The sequence below is a fragment of the Thunnus thynnus genome, chromosome 11 (assembly GCF_963924715.1).
Source record: "Thunnus thynnus chromosome 11, fThuThy2.1, whole genome shotgun sequence".
NCBI lineage: Eukaryota > Metazoa > Chordata > Actinopteri > Scombriformes > Scombridae > Thunnus > Thunnus thynnus.
This window is the reverse complement of record NC_089527.1, coordinates 22,889,156-22,903,664: the sequence shown is the minus strand read 5'-3', so window position 1 is coordinate 22,903,664 and position 14,509 is coordinate 22,889,156. Positions and strand designations below refer to the sequence as shown.

Below are 14,509 nucleotides of genomic sequence, written 5' to 3'. Positions count from 1 at the left end.
GGCATCTGGGAATTGAGCGAAACTAAGCAAGTAAACTATGGGGGGAATGAGGGGGTGCCTTTTCCCAAGCTTTGTCTGAGGAGAGGCCCACAGTCTCAGACTTTGAAAACCCCTGGCTTAGACATTTATCCAGTTATAATCACCTGTTTCAGCTTTTCATGTTTTTATGCCTCTGTGCCAGTGACAACTGTGGCCGCATTATGTTTTTGGGTTGTCTGTCCTATTCTTGTGAACGCAATATCTTAGGAACGCCACAAGGGAATTTCTTCAAATTTGGCACAAACGTCCGCTTGGACTCAAGCATGAACTTCTTAGAATCTGGTGTTCAAAGGTTAAAGTCCACTGTGACCTCAACAAAACACATTTTTGGCCATAACCCAAGAATTCACACGCTAATTATGAAGTTCAAGTTTCACACAAATGTGTAATAGGATAAAACGATGTAGTGATGACATTTTATATCCAAAAGGAGCAACATCCATATCTGAAGCATCGTCTACTGTCAAGGCTGCAACTTTGTGTTCTATCAGAATCAGCTTTATTGGCCAAGCATGTGAACACATACAAGGAAAATACACTTAACACCTTTTATTAAATTCCTTCAAAGCCTTCACTACAAATTATGTATGTATATTATATGTATATTAATTATGAGTCTGGACAGACATGGATTTAAACTGCAACTTGACTGGTTGGCAGGCATACAACTGCGAGGCGATGTTTCTTTGTTATACATAGTTTTGGGATTTTTGTTTTTTGAAGACTTGAGTATAAGATCTGGTAATTGTTATAGATTCGCGATCTATCAGTTAATTCAGTAAAGCAATTAGGAAATATTGTATGTTATTAAATTAGAACTCCCTGCAACTCTCGCTTTTTTTTTTTTTTTTTTATGACCGCTGTTGGTCCCTCTGGCCAGTCCAGGTCTGTTTATTTAGTTGATAGGACAAGCTCATAAAATAATTTAGCAGCACTTTGCAGATCTCTAAGTAAATGATGATGTTGAGTAAACGCCAAGCAGCATAAATTTTTGTTACATCAATCACTGCTGCCTCTATATTTCCTGCAGTGTGTTTTGTTATAAATTACATTAACCAGAGTGTTAGATTGTTGTATGAAGGCACTTTTCTTTTAAAACATGCAGCACATTAGTGCAGATGCATTACAAACTACCTCCATTAGTCATCCTTCCCACTGCCATCTGTTAGTCTGGGCATGAATTTCTGTTCTTCTGGATTTAGGCCGACTTAATCTGTCACTGTCAAACAGCAAAGATGATTTGCTTTTGGATCCAATTGATTAACAACAGCCACCCCTGCAGCCACCGACGCTCTCTGTACTCACCTCACACTCTTCTCCCCAGTTACCATGGTGATGGGGATCCCCACAGTGAAGCGGAAGGTGAAGTCATATCTGTCAGAGACGCTTCGTTCACTTATAGACAAGCTGTCACCAGAGGAGAAACTCGACTGTGTCATTATTGTTTTCGTCGGGGAGGTGAGCTCTCAGGTTCATGCAGTATGAATCATAACACGATGCTTCTGTACGATAAACCACATGATGCTAAAAATATATAAATTCTGTCTTCCTGGAATAATCTCTGCAGACTGACGTAGACTACGTGCACAGTGTGGTTGCCGGCCTAGAGAAAGAGTAAGTGCACTTCCTGATAGAAACATTACAAGGGACCAAATTGTCACTATGATTAAAAGTGACACCGCTGACATCACCGACAATCTTTTTTTTTTTTTTCCTTCAGGTTTTCTACAGAGCTGAATTCAGGTTTGCTGGAGGTGATCTCTCCTCCCGTCACCTATTACCCTGACCTCACCAACCTCAAAGAGACGTTTGGAGACTCCAAAGAGAGGGTTAGGTAAGAAAATCAGTCAGGCGTGACATCTGTGTTACCTTGACGCTTGTTTAATTAGGCAAAATGTGATAGAAAATCATTAAGGAGATCATGGAGATACCAGGCCTGAGAGACATGAAGTTATGCAGGAGAGCTGTGATGAGGATTGAAAAAGAAGAAGCATGAGTCAGGGGGGGTGGAAAGAGGGAGGGAGCAAGCAAGCGAGAGCTTTTAGGTAGGCTGCCTAGGTACTTAGTATTCCACAGGCATTTCTCAAAGTCAGATCAAGGTCATCAGCAGCAGCGCTCTCCATCTCTTTCTCTCTGTAGAGCTCACTCTTATCATCCTCTGTAGTTATCTCCTGTGTATAGTCAGCTGACAACTGGCTTCAACCGAAATCTGTTTATGGTGCAGTTTGTGCCGACTACTCATGTACTCAGCTAACAGCCTTCAGGCCCTGAAGATGCTTCTTTTTTTTTTTTTTCTTCCTTTTTAATGCGCGTATGTGGATGTTTGTTTCCTGCACAGTTGCCTCTAATGTTAATCTAAGTAGCTAGTGTTCAACATTAAAAAAAAGTTATTATATTCAGCAGACACTTTTTGTGTTTGTATGCGCATGCATCTAAGTAAATGGTATAGAAGGGTCATTACCTCCTGATTACTTTCTCCTACAGCTGAAACAGCAGAGCGACTCAAACCACCTGGCTCAGTTTTGAATGCATATCCATGCCCTCATATTCGGGTTATCTATTCACCTGTGATTAAAGTGTAATATCTCTCTCACACCTGCCCCGTGGTAGTATCATAATCACCTGCAGCACTTGGTGAACAGCCATGACAGCCATGACTGCAACAAAGGCAGATCATTCAGATCAAACAGTTAGTGTGACAGCATTGGTTCATAATTGATTAAAATAAAGTCTGCTGTTGGACAGTAGGAGTACGTGATTTGCACAGTTTTGCTTTTTTGCATGTGAAACAGTGTGTCTGAATGCTTTGAAACACCTTTTGAAATACAGAGATATCATAAAATATAGTTATCATAAATGTATCTGTTGATGTTTTTTGTTTTGTTTAGATGGCGAACGAAGCAGAATCTGGACTATTCCTTCCTCATGATGTACGCTGTGAGCAAAGGGGTTTACTATGTCCAGGTATGTCCTTTAAATGAATGAATAAATGTTCCCATAGCAACCTGTAGGAGACATTTATGCACACGTATTGGAGTTAAAACCTGTTACAAGGCAAACACTAGTTTACTTATACTTTGAGGCATGTCGCTCCCAATTAAAACATGGTGAGTAATTGGTGCAAATGTGTGTTGTTGCAGTCATTCATCAGAACCAGTGTTATTGTTTTCAGACTAGAGCCACTTATTCTCAGTCTAATCCTCTTAGACTTCTAAAGTTCTTATCTTTTATTTTTTTTGGCTAAACTATGCATCCAATTTGGGAATGTTTGTATAAATGTCTAATCTGAGCAGATTTGGAACTCTAACACCAGCCATTCATGGTTTGGGTTTAACTGTGTTGTCAATCTCCCATCTTTCTGTCTAATGTAAGGGGTGTGTCATTTCCATTCTCTGCTCTTACCTGGAGGGAAGAGGTATTTTCTGTCTGACATCTACACAGCTACTCTAGTTTAGTGTAGCTACAGCAGTGTTTCTTAGCTCAGTTCAAAGTGCTGTCCCTTTTGTCAACATAGAAGAGTCTCCCTCCTGTTTCTCACCCTCTCCTTTAACAATAAACCTCAACTCTTACAGTGCTTTCTCCTGTCGCTTATTTCGTTCTTTCTGTACCTCTCTTCCTTTAGTTGGAGGATGACATTGTGGCCAAGCCCAACTACTTTGCCACTATGAAGAACTTTGCCCTCCAGCTCTCGTCAGAGGACTGGATGATCCTGGAGTTCTCTCAGCTGGGCTTCATCGGTACGGTCCATTAAGCACCTGATCAATATTCAGCATCCAGCATTGGTCTGTCTAATGAAGCAAGATCAGTATAGACAGCTGATGGTAAAACCAAACAATGGCATTCCTGGATAAATGTTCAATCTGAAGTGATTATTAACTCATTCTGTTAACTCAGCATTTTACATTCCACTTATCAAGGCTTTCATATATTGAAGATTTGTAGATCTGTAGAAGAAAAGATGGACATTTTATTGATTACCATTTGGAGAGTTGGTCATTTCAAATAAATATGGTTTGGCTGGGAAAAGCAAATCTAAATTAAGAACACAACTACAATATGGTAATGAGGAATGTGTATATTTCTAGTGCAAGTAAAAACGTACAACATTGTATGTACAATTGACTGTGCAAAAGTGATGGCTCTATTAATGGTGGCTCTTCTCAAAGTCCATTTATCAGTTAGATGGGATTCTAACTGGTTAAAATTGTTTGTTTTTTTTTTAGTTTTACTAAACAGATCTAATTTTAATTGTACACAGTTGAGTTTAAATTTATATGAATCTGGTGTCATCACTGAAAGCCAACTGCGACTAGACTGTAATTATCTCTAGTCCTAATTTTAGTTTAAATGAACTATTGTTACTGGAATTACAAAGTTAGAAAGTTGTTTGTCTCTAAGCAGCCTTTCTCGCTCCGTTCTCTCTGAACTTTTTCTATTTATTATTTTCGTCATTCATCTGAAAGACATGTTTTTGTTTTTGTGGGGTTTTAGAGGTGGATTTTTTTAGTTTAGTTTATTAATGGCACCCTCAAGGGGAGGATGTTCTGCTGTTGGAAACATTTGTTGATATTCTGTTGTCTTCCAGTGAAGTGAGAAAATACCACTTGTTTTCTTCTTTTGTGGACGTGTGTCCTAAGTATCAAAATCTTGAAACACAGAACAATGCAGAGCCTTTTTCACCACATTTCTTGACACAATTACAATCATTTTATTCCAGTCGTGTTTTTTTTTTTTTAGCTGTGAAATCAAATTTAAATATAGTCTGTATCTTTCACAGGTTGTCTCTGATTTTAAAGAGACAAAGCATCCACAGGAGAGAGCTACTTTGTCGTATTAATTCCAGTTGATCGTGCTCTTTCTTATTTACATATAGCAACAGATCCCCTTAGGTCTATTCATGGTTTAATCATCTCTGCAAATAATGGATTGTTAATGAGCTTTTGTGCAGGATCAATTAACCTCAATAAACTCTCTTTATTCTGTTTCCTACAGGAAAAATGTTCCAGGCTCCTGACCTAAACCTCATTGTGGAGTTCATCTTTATGTTCTATAAGGAGAAGCCCATCGACTGGCTGCTGGACCACATTCTCTGGGTCAAAGTCTGCAATCCTGAGAAAGATGCGGTATGTGCAGTACTGTAGTTGGGCATGTACTGTATGGATATGATTGTCTTTGTAAGGAGAATGGCTCTCATCTTTCCTCCTTTTTTTTTTACTCTTTTCCAGAAACACTGCGAGCGACAGAAGTCCAGCCTACGTGTGCGGTTCAGACCCTCCTTATTTCAACATGTGGGACTCCATTCTTCTCTCGCTGGAAAGATCCAAAAACTCACAGTGAGTCTCACACCCTCACAGTAATTTATTTACCATAGCAGTTGATTCTGCCTCTCATGTAGAAATGTCTTGTCTATTTCTGTAGGACAAAGACTTCCTGAAGCCACTGCTCCACAAGATGCATGTCAATCCCCCAGCTGAGGTTTCCACTTCAATGAAGGTATCACTCCAGAGCTCCCATAAAGCATATTTGCTCTGATTCTACTACACTGTACAGTTATGTATGGAACATCTATTATTTACACAGGGAATCGGCAGGTGAAATATGTCTCTTTAGGGATAGTGCAGCACGTGAAAATAAAAGTGAAAACAAAAATAAATGTATGTTTTGTGTCACGCAGGTATATCAGGGTCACACGCTGGAGAAAACCTACCTAGGAGAGGACTTCTTCTGGGCCATCACTCCTACTGCAGGAGACTACATCCTCTTCAAATTTGACAGACCTGTCAGCATAGAGAAGTAAGTGTAAATGACGGCTAATAAAATAGTGAGAATGCAAAGCACAGCCCAGTGTGTTCACTGTTATTTCAACCATAACATTTGCACATACAGACAATGCACTAGTCTTTTCACTTGTTTCCGCCTGCTGCCTGCTACAGTATGTGTGAGTCTCAGGGGAACAGGGTAAGCTAATGAGAGTGCTCTAAAATAAGCATTCTCAGGCCAGCCTCCTACTCTCCGTGGAGCTGAGTAGAGATGGAGCAAGACAGTATATATAACACAAAGAGAGGTCATAGCAGCGACTGACAGCTCAGATCGGAGCTGACCTGAAAAAGGATGTTAATATTTGGTCATGCTGTGATGTGTCATAATTGTGGTATCTGCTCTTGTAAAGAGAAAGTTGGAACAGCGACAAGTGTGAAAGACTGTTCTCACACTGTCAGTCACTCATAAAGTAAGAGGCAGCGAGAGGGAAAGCTGCCATCTAGTGTTCCGCTGTCTGGCTCTGAAGTGTTTTGTGTCTGCATTTGAGCTACACTAATTATACAGGCTCAGGCTCTTTTACCCTGCTGATGAGACAACATCTCATCAGCAGTTGGTCGAGATGGTACAGCATACTTTATGATCTGTCACTGCCTCTGTCTCCAGCTCCCCTTCTAGCTGCTTAGCATTTAATAGAGATAAATACAGTGCTACCACAAATTCCAGTGAAAATATCCTATTTCAGATAAAGTAAGGGTAGCATGGGGTTTGTTTTTTCTTTGAATCTTCTTGACCTTGAACCCCAAAGGTATAAATCAAGGAATCCAAATTCCTTGAAATCTACATAGATTTCTCTAGGATCAGTTCTCAGCTTTATACTGTCTAGAAAGGCAGAAATACTGTTTTTTTTAATGTTCAAAAAAACCTATAGCTGTGACCTGAATATGAGATCAAAGAAACATAAGCTTTAAACTTTTCATCAGCTATATCTTACTGGCAGTTAAGCCATTTTTTGAATTTCATTACCTCCATAAACCTTCTATTTATTACTTTTTTGGTGCCTACTTCTTGTCCACAAGTGATTATATGGACTGTGTGTGTATCTGTGTGGTTGCTACCGTTTTGGGAAGAAGTGCCGGAATGCTTATCAGTGCATGAATATATTGAAATTGATGTGTGTTTTGATTGGCAGGTTCCTGTTTCGCAGTGGTAACCAGGAGCACCCAGGAGACAAGATCGAGAACACCACAGTGGAAATACTGCCTGTCTCGGTAGGGAAGTACACACACACACACACACACACACACACACACACACACGCAGTCTGTTACCCTTCTATGGTGTGATGTGCAAACGGTTCTGATTAGATTACATTGAGCGCTTGCTGGGACACAGCGTATTGATTATTGACAGGAATGTGAGCGTGACAGAATCGTTTGCTCTGCCAGAGGCGATACATTCTGACACTGTGATCCACACTCCTAGCGTGAGCACAGATGAACACATCTGTTCAACTGCTGCTCAAAAGAGAAATCGTTAACTTTTTTATTTGCCTCATATCTTACTCAACCTTTTACTGTGTGCATATGTTAGGAAACTGGACTGCAGACCAAAGAGAAGTACAAGCGAACTGAAGACCGCTTTTACAGGATCGGTGAGTAGATTTGACAGTCTCCTAGTGCTGCAGCATGTGTGAGAGCTCATACAATCACACTGAAACATCGTGATCAGACTACATACTCACACTGATGGAGCCTAGAGTGATAGACAGTGTATAAAAGTGTGTGCTATGTTGTCAATCACATCTCTCATCTGAAATCTTCTGCTCTCTCATCACTTACTCTTTATTGATTTGCGTTTCCTAACATCTTCTCTAATTGTCTGGTTTCTTAGCTTTTTTGTCAAATGTTCCTTATAGCTGTGATTAATTTTTTTTAAAAACCTGATAAAGGCCATGTGCTGAAACATGTTGAATAAGTGCATATTCTTCCAGTGACTCAGTCAACCTTGCATTTTATCTTTTACATTTCTTTTTTCTTATTTAGTGAAGATATAGTACTGTCCATACAAATATGTATGTTATGTGTGCTTTGTACGTGTATTTGTTCAAACACACAGGTCAGTTTGAAAAGGGTGTGGCAGAAGGGGCTGTTGATCCTTCCTTCAATCCTGTCCTGGCACTTCGACTCTCGGTTCTCAAAGACTCAGCTGTGTGGGCCATCCTCAGCGAAGTAAGCAAATCATACTCTTGTCCAGTCATACGCTGAATACTACTTGTTCCCGATGCATTTATCCAATAACAAGGTGTCACTCTGCTCTCTCCCTGCAGATACATATAAAGAGGATAGCAGGCTGACTGTTGTGGAGGGGAACATGAATCATGGCCCCTGGGGGACCAAATTCTCTTAGACTGCTTACGCAGGGCCTCTGGCACCTAGCAACCGGCAGTGAAGTCATTAGAGCCCACTAGAGTTGCCGTCTGAGGAACGCCACCTCTCTGTCCCGGCTCTTCCTAATGTATCTTGTTATTTTTCTTCTCATCGATCGATATCCCCCTTTCTTTTTGCATCCCTCCCTCACTTGTGTGCTCTTAATTGATTTGTGAGAATGTGAATACTACTGTCTAAAGAACAACAGCAGAGCGTTTGAAGAAATCCACTCCCAGCTCTGCCTCTCAAAGTGACTGTGTCGTCCAGCAGCTTTGAACACAATCAGAAAACACTTGGATGAATGAGGACAAATCATCACATCTCGGGAGAACCAGTCACCTGGCCACTGGTATCGATGCTGCCAAATCTCTCTTTTACTCAATGCTGCCACTTTTGGGCACGCTGGGGCATTGCACTAGCGCCACAGCACAGCCCGTGATGATCAAGAATGTTCAATCATCACTAATGGCCAGTTGCTCTCTGTTCTCAACAAAGATGAAGGAGTTTCAGATCAACACCAGCCCAAAACTAAAATGTTTTTCTCACTCCCAGAGTATTGTCGGTCACACTTAAATATTCCACTCGTCCTGAAACTCAGACTCAGGATGAGTCCAAAATCCTGCCTGAAGCCAGTCGGTGACAACTTTGACCACTGGTTAGATTCCTTGGTAACTACCCCAATCCATTAAGAAAATAAGACACCATATCTATCTCACCTCCTGTCTGACGAGCTGTGTATGACCTCGGTGTCCATTTATAGAAAACCAATCAGACATTGCCTTGGCGTCATTTTCCCGAAGGAATATATTGTTATATTGATATATTATTACAGCTATGACGATCTATGAAGGTGACTTAATTTATTTGAAATAAATCTTTAATTTGTACAAGAGGTTAAATATATTTTTATTCTATGAAGAGATGTTTATGGTAGTTCAGAGTCTGTTTTATTTGCATACTGTTTGTGTGTGTGCGTGTGTGTGTGTGTGTGTGTTTGTGTAAAATGCTATTGTACATTTTATTTTCATTATTACAGCTACTTTAGAAGTTGCTTTATTTGCTGGTGCAAGTAGCTCGGTTCAGTCGGCGTACCAGTTTCTCTCCACTTGAAGTCAAGCAATGTGCAACTAAAACAATTTTCACTGCTAAAAGCTGAACTGTAGTAAAGTTGTGAATGGATTCTGTTCGAGTACTTGTGGGTTAAATTTAGAGAAATGTGCCTTAAATCCAAGTCCCTTCACATGTCTCAGTGACACTTTTCCAATCTGTTCCCTCACACTTTTGCCTACACTACGTTTGCTGGATATAGTAATAATCTGAAAATAACAGTGTCCAGTTAGTGTTTGGATGTTAAGAACAATATATTATGCTGAGTTAAAGTGGTAAACTAGGGTCTTTTTGTACCAGATTACCATCTGAAACGGTGTGCTTTGCACTGCTTTTTCACTTTTTTTTTGTTACATCACACCCTTAATCATTGTACTTAAATTTTCCATCTTCTCATATTAGATGCTCATTTCACAGACTCCTCCTAATCCACTTAATGACTTATTTTGTCCAATCACATATCTGTTTTTGATTGGACAGATGATTGCTGATCATGGCAGAGTGAGCCTTTTGTTGTATGATGTGGTTTAGGTTGTTTAGTACTTTCACAGATTGTAAATATATTTAGAAAAAAGCAATGAGCATCTCTCTTTCTCTCTCTTCACTCTTGCTCTTCTGCCTCACTTGATAGTTTATTGAAATTCACTTGACATGTTTTGAGTGGAAGCTGTTTTTAAGTGAAACCTCATTGTTTTTAAATGTCAGCGGTTTATTGAAGGAGGTAATGAAGTGCCTTTTGTTGGAATTGATTATGAGATTGGAAGAAATTGTTCCTAATCATGCTTGTTCACATGCACATTTATATTTGTACGTAATTTATTAGTGGTGTTTTGTTTGGTCAGAGCAAGCTCCTTCACCCCTTGATCAAACTATCCATGCTAGAGCTGCACTTGAAAAAACCTGAAGTGGTTCGATCCCTGCCTCTTGATCAAGTTTTTTTTTTTTTTCTTGAAGTTGGGAGAAAATAAGAGACACTTGAAGAATGGGGAGAGCCACTTACACTAATGTTAACTGGATTGGCCTCTGACCCTTGTCCCACATCTACACACAAATGGAAACTGAATGCATGAAAACAGCATGAGCAGTCATGTGATCCCTGAGAGACTAAAAAACAAAAAAAGGAACTCTTCCCTGGCTTGACAACCCCATTCCTCCCTCAGTTCATGTGCCTTCATCATGTACACGTGTATGCCTGCCTCTGATGATTTTGACATCATTTTTCATGGACATCTTTGAAATAAATGGAAAAAAAGGTGCTAGAAGTCATTGCCATTTTTTGTGTTGAGGTTTGGTTTTACTTGCATATCTCATGCCACCTGCATCACCAGATTTTATTTCAAAACAGCTGTGAAGGAACAAAATGGAAGTTAAGAAAATCCATCACAAATATGACCTGAATATTAATGTGACATAGCCGGTAAGCTATTCGCAAATAAACAATTATCTGTCTACATGTAGAGCAAAATGAATCAAACATGAAAAACTACCACTCCCAGCATGCACTTCTTTGCGCAATGTTCTTCCGTTTTCCCGTCATGCCGTGGTTCTGAAACATGGCCGACAGGTTTGATAACAACATTGAAGTCACCGCTGTTAACTAGCCGGTTTCTGCACTTGTAGGTTCATAAATAAATAATTGTAGGCGTTGAAGAGGATTCTTCACAATGCCGAAATATTACGAAGATAAAGAGGAAGATCACAGAGCCTGCGCCGGCCTGAGGGAAGACTTCAAGGCATGTCTCCTTCAGCACGACTGCGTAGTAAAGGTAAGTTGGCGTCATATGTATGGATATCTGATATAACATAGCGCTGTGGTTGGATAATAGTCGTCTACAATATCTTAGAGTTAAGAAACCAAACATGGGAAGACATACAATTTCAGCTCCTGTGTCGCAGTCCGGTTCCTCTAACCTTCACATGGAGTAAGTTTAGTCCTAACCCCTGACCAGTCATCCCAGTAACCAGAACCTGAGCCATAACCTCAACCACAGAGCAATATGCAGAATGGAAAATACTATAAGGAAGTAAAATTATATTTTGACACATAACCTCTTATTTGGCAGGCCGGAGTGCTGATGTTATAAATATGACCAGCCCTGCGCGTGCTGTTAACTGTTATACGTCACACCACACTCCGTTCAAAAAACCAGCAATTTAACATTGCAATCATTTATTTCATCCAGACAGCATTAGACCAGGTTTAAATTAAAACTAAAAACAAAAAAGCCCCACTACACTTAGACATGTCAAATCCAGTGTCAGATTATTATTATCAAGATTTGACAAGTCTAAGTATAGTGGCTTTTGATCTGGATCTGGTCTAATGTGGTCTGAACGGGAGATAAAAGCAGTGAAATCGCCCTTTTTGTGTGTTCATAAGAAAAATAAAGGTTTCACAAATCTGCTAGTTGGTTTAAACAGTGTTAAGGCTTTTGTTATGATGTTTAATACTTTGTGTAAATGGTGAGAAAACAGAGAATCCGCCACTAAATATCATTGTTTCCCTTAACTTTCCCCTCAACTGTTGCTTACACCCAAATCTGAGCTAACTTCAACCATTGCGGCTCTATGTGTTGTGCTAATTTTGCTCTCTCCAATTCCATTATAGCAATTCCAGCAATTCACAAAAAGATGTATATTGGACAGAACAGCCAATATCAGGGCATGCTGCTGACCCTCTTACATCTTTTCATATAAACATGAGTTTTACATGATTTTTGCAAGTTGAAATAAACTGGAATTTTCCTTTTAATGCTCTGTCGCCAAAATACACTGTACTGTGCCCCCCTACACTTGGGGGTCTTAACATATAAAATCCAACTGTAGTACTGCTTCGTGGTGGATCTAATTTATGCAAAATTTGATGTATCGCCAGAGAGAATCTGGTCTGACTGGCTCTGGACATTTCAGCAAAATATAATGTAAATGTTAACTGCATAAAACTCTTGTAAATGTGTGGCCTCCCTGCCCTTTACAAGAGGCCTTGCTGGGGTAGATTTTAGTTATCTCTGTAGATTTCACTATATCTGACATTTATTTTCACCATGCATTACTTTATTTTACCATTTTTACTATTAAACGCAAAGGAAAAATAAATGTGCAATTATAAATGCCCATTAAGTTGCTGAAGCCCAGATTTTTATTTTAAAGCCCCAGTCAGTATGTTTTTGCAATAAAAATGCGAGACACAATCGGAGTTTCTGAATGTCTCATTGTGTCTCAATCATGTCTCATAACTGATTGTGCCAGTGTTCATAAAATTATTGATGTGAGAAAAAAAAAAACTTGTATTGGATCAGAAAGCTCATTTGTTTTTTGTCCAGTGCTAGTCCTTGTTTTAAGAGAACTGTCAACTAACACTGTTCATAGTTCCTCTTCTTCGGATGAACTGATCAGTAAAATCATCTTGTGTTGTCTCTGCAAACAGTGCCTGGTTCAGACAGAACTGGAGACCACTGATGCAGGCTCTGGGGTCACATCATGCTGCTTCCTAAGTGGGATGAAATGCACATTTTGGCCCAGTGTTCTAACTGGTTTCTTAATTTATCAGGAGGGAAAACTGCCCAGTCAGTGTTTGAAGGAAGGCCACTGCAAAGCCCTGCAGACATCGTTCTTTGAGTGCAAGAGGTCAATGGTAAGTTACTGGTAATTACATTGCATTCATAAAGGGATTAAAAACTGGCTTATTATACACCAAAGGTAGAGCTGGAAATTCAAACAGAGTCATTTTGATCACAGACTGATGTGCAAACATTTAGTGGGAAGTGGAAGTGAACATTGGATGGTAATGTTTTATCTTCCTCTTTCCTGGGGCTCGTACCATGAAGTGAGCTTTCTTCGGACTTTACTCAGGTTTTTTGTTATCACGAAGATGGCTTGACGGTGATCGGTAGATCGCTGTGGTAACCTACAGTACTGTATTAAAGTTTTAGACACTAAAAGCGAAGATGAAAGATACAACTTCATACAAAGTGCAGTAAAGAGGTTTTAAACCGAGCTTCTAATAAACGAAGGATATTTTACAACATCAAATACATAATTAGCATTATGGCTGCATTTTTAACTCAACCAAATCTCTTTTTTCTGAAGGGATTCCTGACAATGTTGATTCTTTAACATTCTTATTCCATCACTGCAGCTCAGAATAACATGAAGTTAAACCCTCTGTTGTCTTTTGTTAGAAGAATATTCCACATAGAGTTCATTAGTTCCTGTGATCAGAAATGCGAGATTTTGATTAGATGGATCTCATCAGACATTAATTTCTTTTCTCATCCCCTCTCCTCTCCGCTTTGGGAGCAGAAACAGTCTTACAACTTTTTTTTATGTGCATCACATCACATATTTTGTTCATCACCAGACAAAAAAGCCTAAAATACTAGCTCTGTGCTAAAGACATACAGTATAATAATTCCAACACTTATTTTAAACCTTAGCCTTACTTTTAATATTTGGAAATTATCTTTTATCTGGTTATATTTTACACATTACAAGTGATGATATCACTTGTAATTAAAAACTTTGTCTCTTTCACTTGGACATGCTCATAACTGGACAGTGAAACCCAAAGTTAATAGAGCCAGTATTTAACCAGCTTCATGATACTGGTTAACCTACAGAGAGACACACTAAGTTGAACTGGATTCGTGACGCAGGCCCCAGATCTGTGTTTACAAGCTGTGACCATAAGCATAAGGAGACAAAAATCATAATGAAAAGAAATGACTCAGGCTGTTTCAGTTCCATCTGTCTTGTACAAATACAACTGGAGTCGTGTTTTAAGCTTTGCTGTGACGACTGACCAATGTCTGTCCTCTGTTTACAGCTGGACACAAGGTCAAGATTCAGAGGAAGGAAAGGATTTTGAGGAATCAACATGGCTGCCGTATCTTGGATGAGAAACTGTATATACTACTTATGATTTCAAAGAACAACGCTCACAGGTGTCTGTGCAGTTTCACATTCTCCTGTGAAGGACACGTGTCAAGAAATTAGGTAGTAAAGGACTACCAGATATTAAAGAACAATGCACGGTGACGCACAAAAAAAATGACCAACCAGTGCTGAAAGAAGCCGCAGCTGTCACTGGTGGAGCTTCCAGCATTTTGATCTCCTGAAAAAAAATCAATATGCATTGTGGTATTCTGGATGAATGTGTGTGTGTGTGTGGTGTGTTA

At 39.5% G+C, this 14,509-nt stretch overlaps 2 protein-coding genes across 3 annotated transcripts in view; both read left to right on the top strand.

Annotated features, from left to right (window-relative positions):
• Window positions 1–10,594, top strand: part of mgat4a (alpha-1,3-mannosyl-glycoprotein 4-beta-N-acetylglucosaminyltransferase A) — a 36,912-nt gene extending 26,318 nt beyond the window's left edge. For both annotated transcript variants that reach the window (XM_067603905.1, XM_067603904.1), the window contains 13 exons: window positions 1,364–1,497; window positions 1,607–1,653; window positions 1,760–1,873; window positions 2,928–3,003; window positions 3,662–3,776; window positions 5,032–5,162; window positions 5,265–5,372; window positions 5,458–5,532; window positions 5,714–5,832; window positions 6,989–7,067; window positions 7,390–7,450; window positions 7,915–8,027; window positions 8,126–10,594. In XM_067603905.1, the coding sequence (XP_067460006.1) occupies window positions 1,364–1,497; window positions 1,607–1,653; window positions 1,760–1,873; window positions 2,928–3,003; window positions 3,662–3,776; window positions 5,032–5,162; window positions 5,265–5,372; window positions 5,458–5,532; window positions 5,714–5,832; window positions 6,989–7,067; window positions 7,390–7,450; window positions 7,915–8,027; window positions 8,126–8,152 (1,199 nt within the window). In that variant the 3' untranslated portion in view covers window positions 8,153–10,594. The remainder of the gene's footprint in view (window positions 1–1,363; window positions 1,498–1,606; window positions 1,654–1,759; window positions 1,874–2,927; window positions 3,004–3,661; window positions 3,777–5,031; window positions 5,163–5,264; window positions 5,373–5,457; window positions 5,533–5,713; window positions 5,833–6,988; window positions 7,068–7,389; window positions 7,451–7,914; window positions 8,028–8,125) is intronic.
• A 261-nt stretch (window positions 10,595–10,855) lies between these two features.
• On the top strand, window positions 10,856–14,366 carry coa5 (cytochrome C oxidase assembly factor 5). Its single transcript, XM_067603909.1, has 3 exons — window positions 10,856–11,098; window positions 12,883–12,966; window positions 14,158–14,366. Exons 1-3 carry the CDS (start codon window positions 10,997–10,999, stop codon window positions 14,197–14,199), a joined length of 228 nt encoding a protein of 75 aa, XP_067460010.1. The 5' UTR covers window positions 10,856–10,996; the 3' UTR covers window positions 14,200–14,366.
• Window positions 14,367–14,509: the final 143 nt, after the last annotated feature.

Coding starts and splice junctions, on each gene's coding strand:
- coa5 (XM_067603909.1), top strand. CDS start 10,997: ATGCCGAAATATTACGAAGATAAAGAGGAAGATCACAGAGCCTGCGCC. Junction 11,099..12,882: donor AGCACGACTGCGTAGTAAAG/GTAAGTTGGCGT, acceptor TTAATTTATCAG/GAGGGAAAACTGCCCAGTCA. Junction 12,967..14,157: donor TTGAGTGCAAGAGGTCAATG/GTAAGTTACTGG, acceptor CTCTGTTTACAG/CTGGACACAAGGTCAAGATT.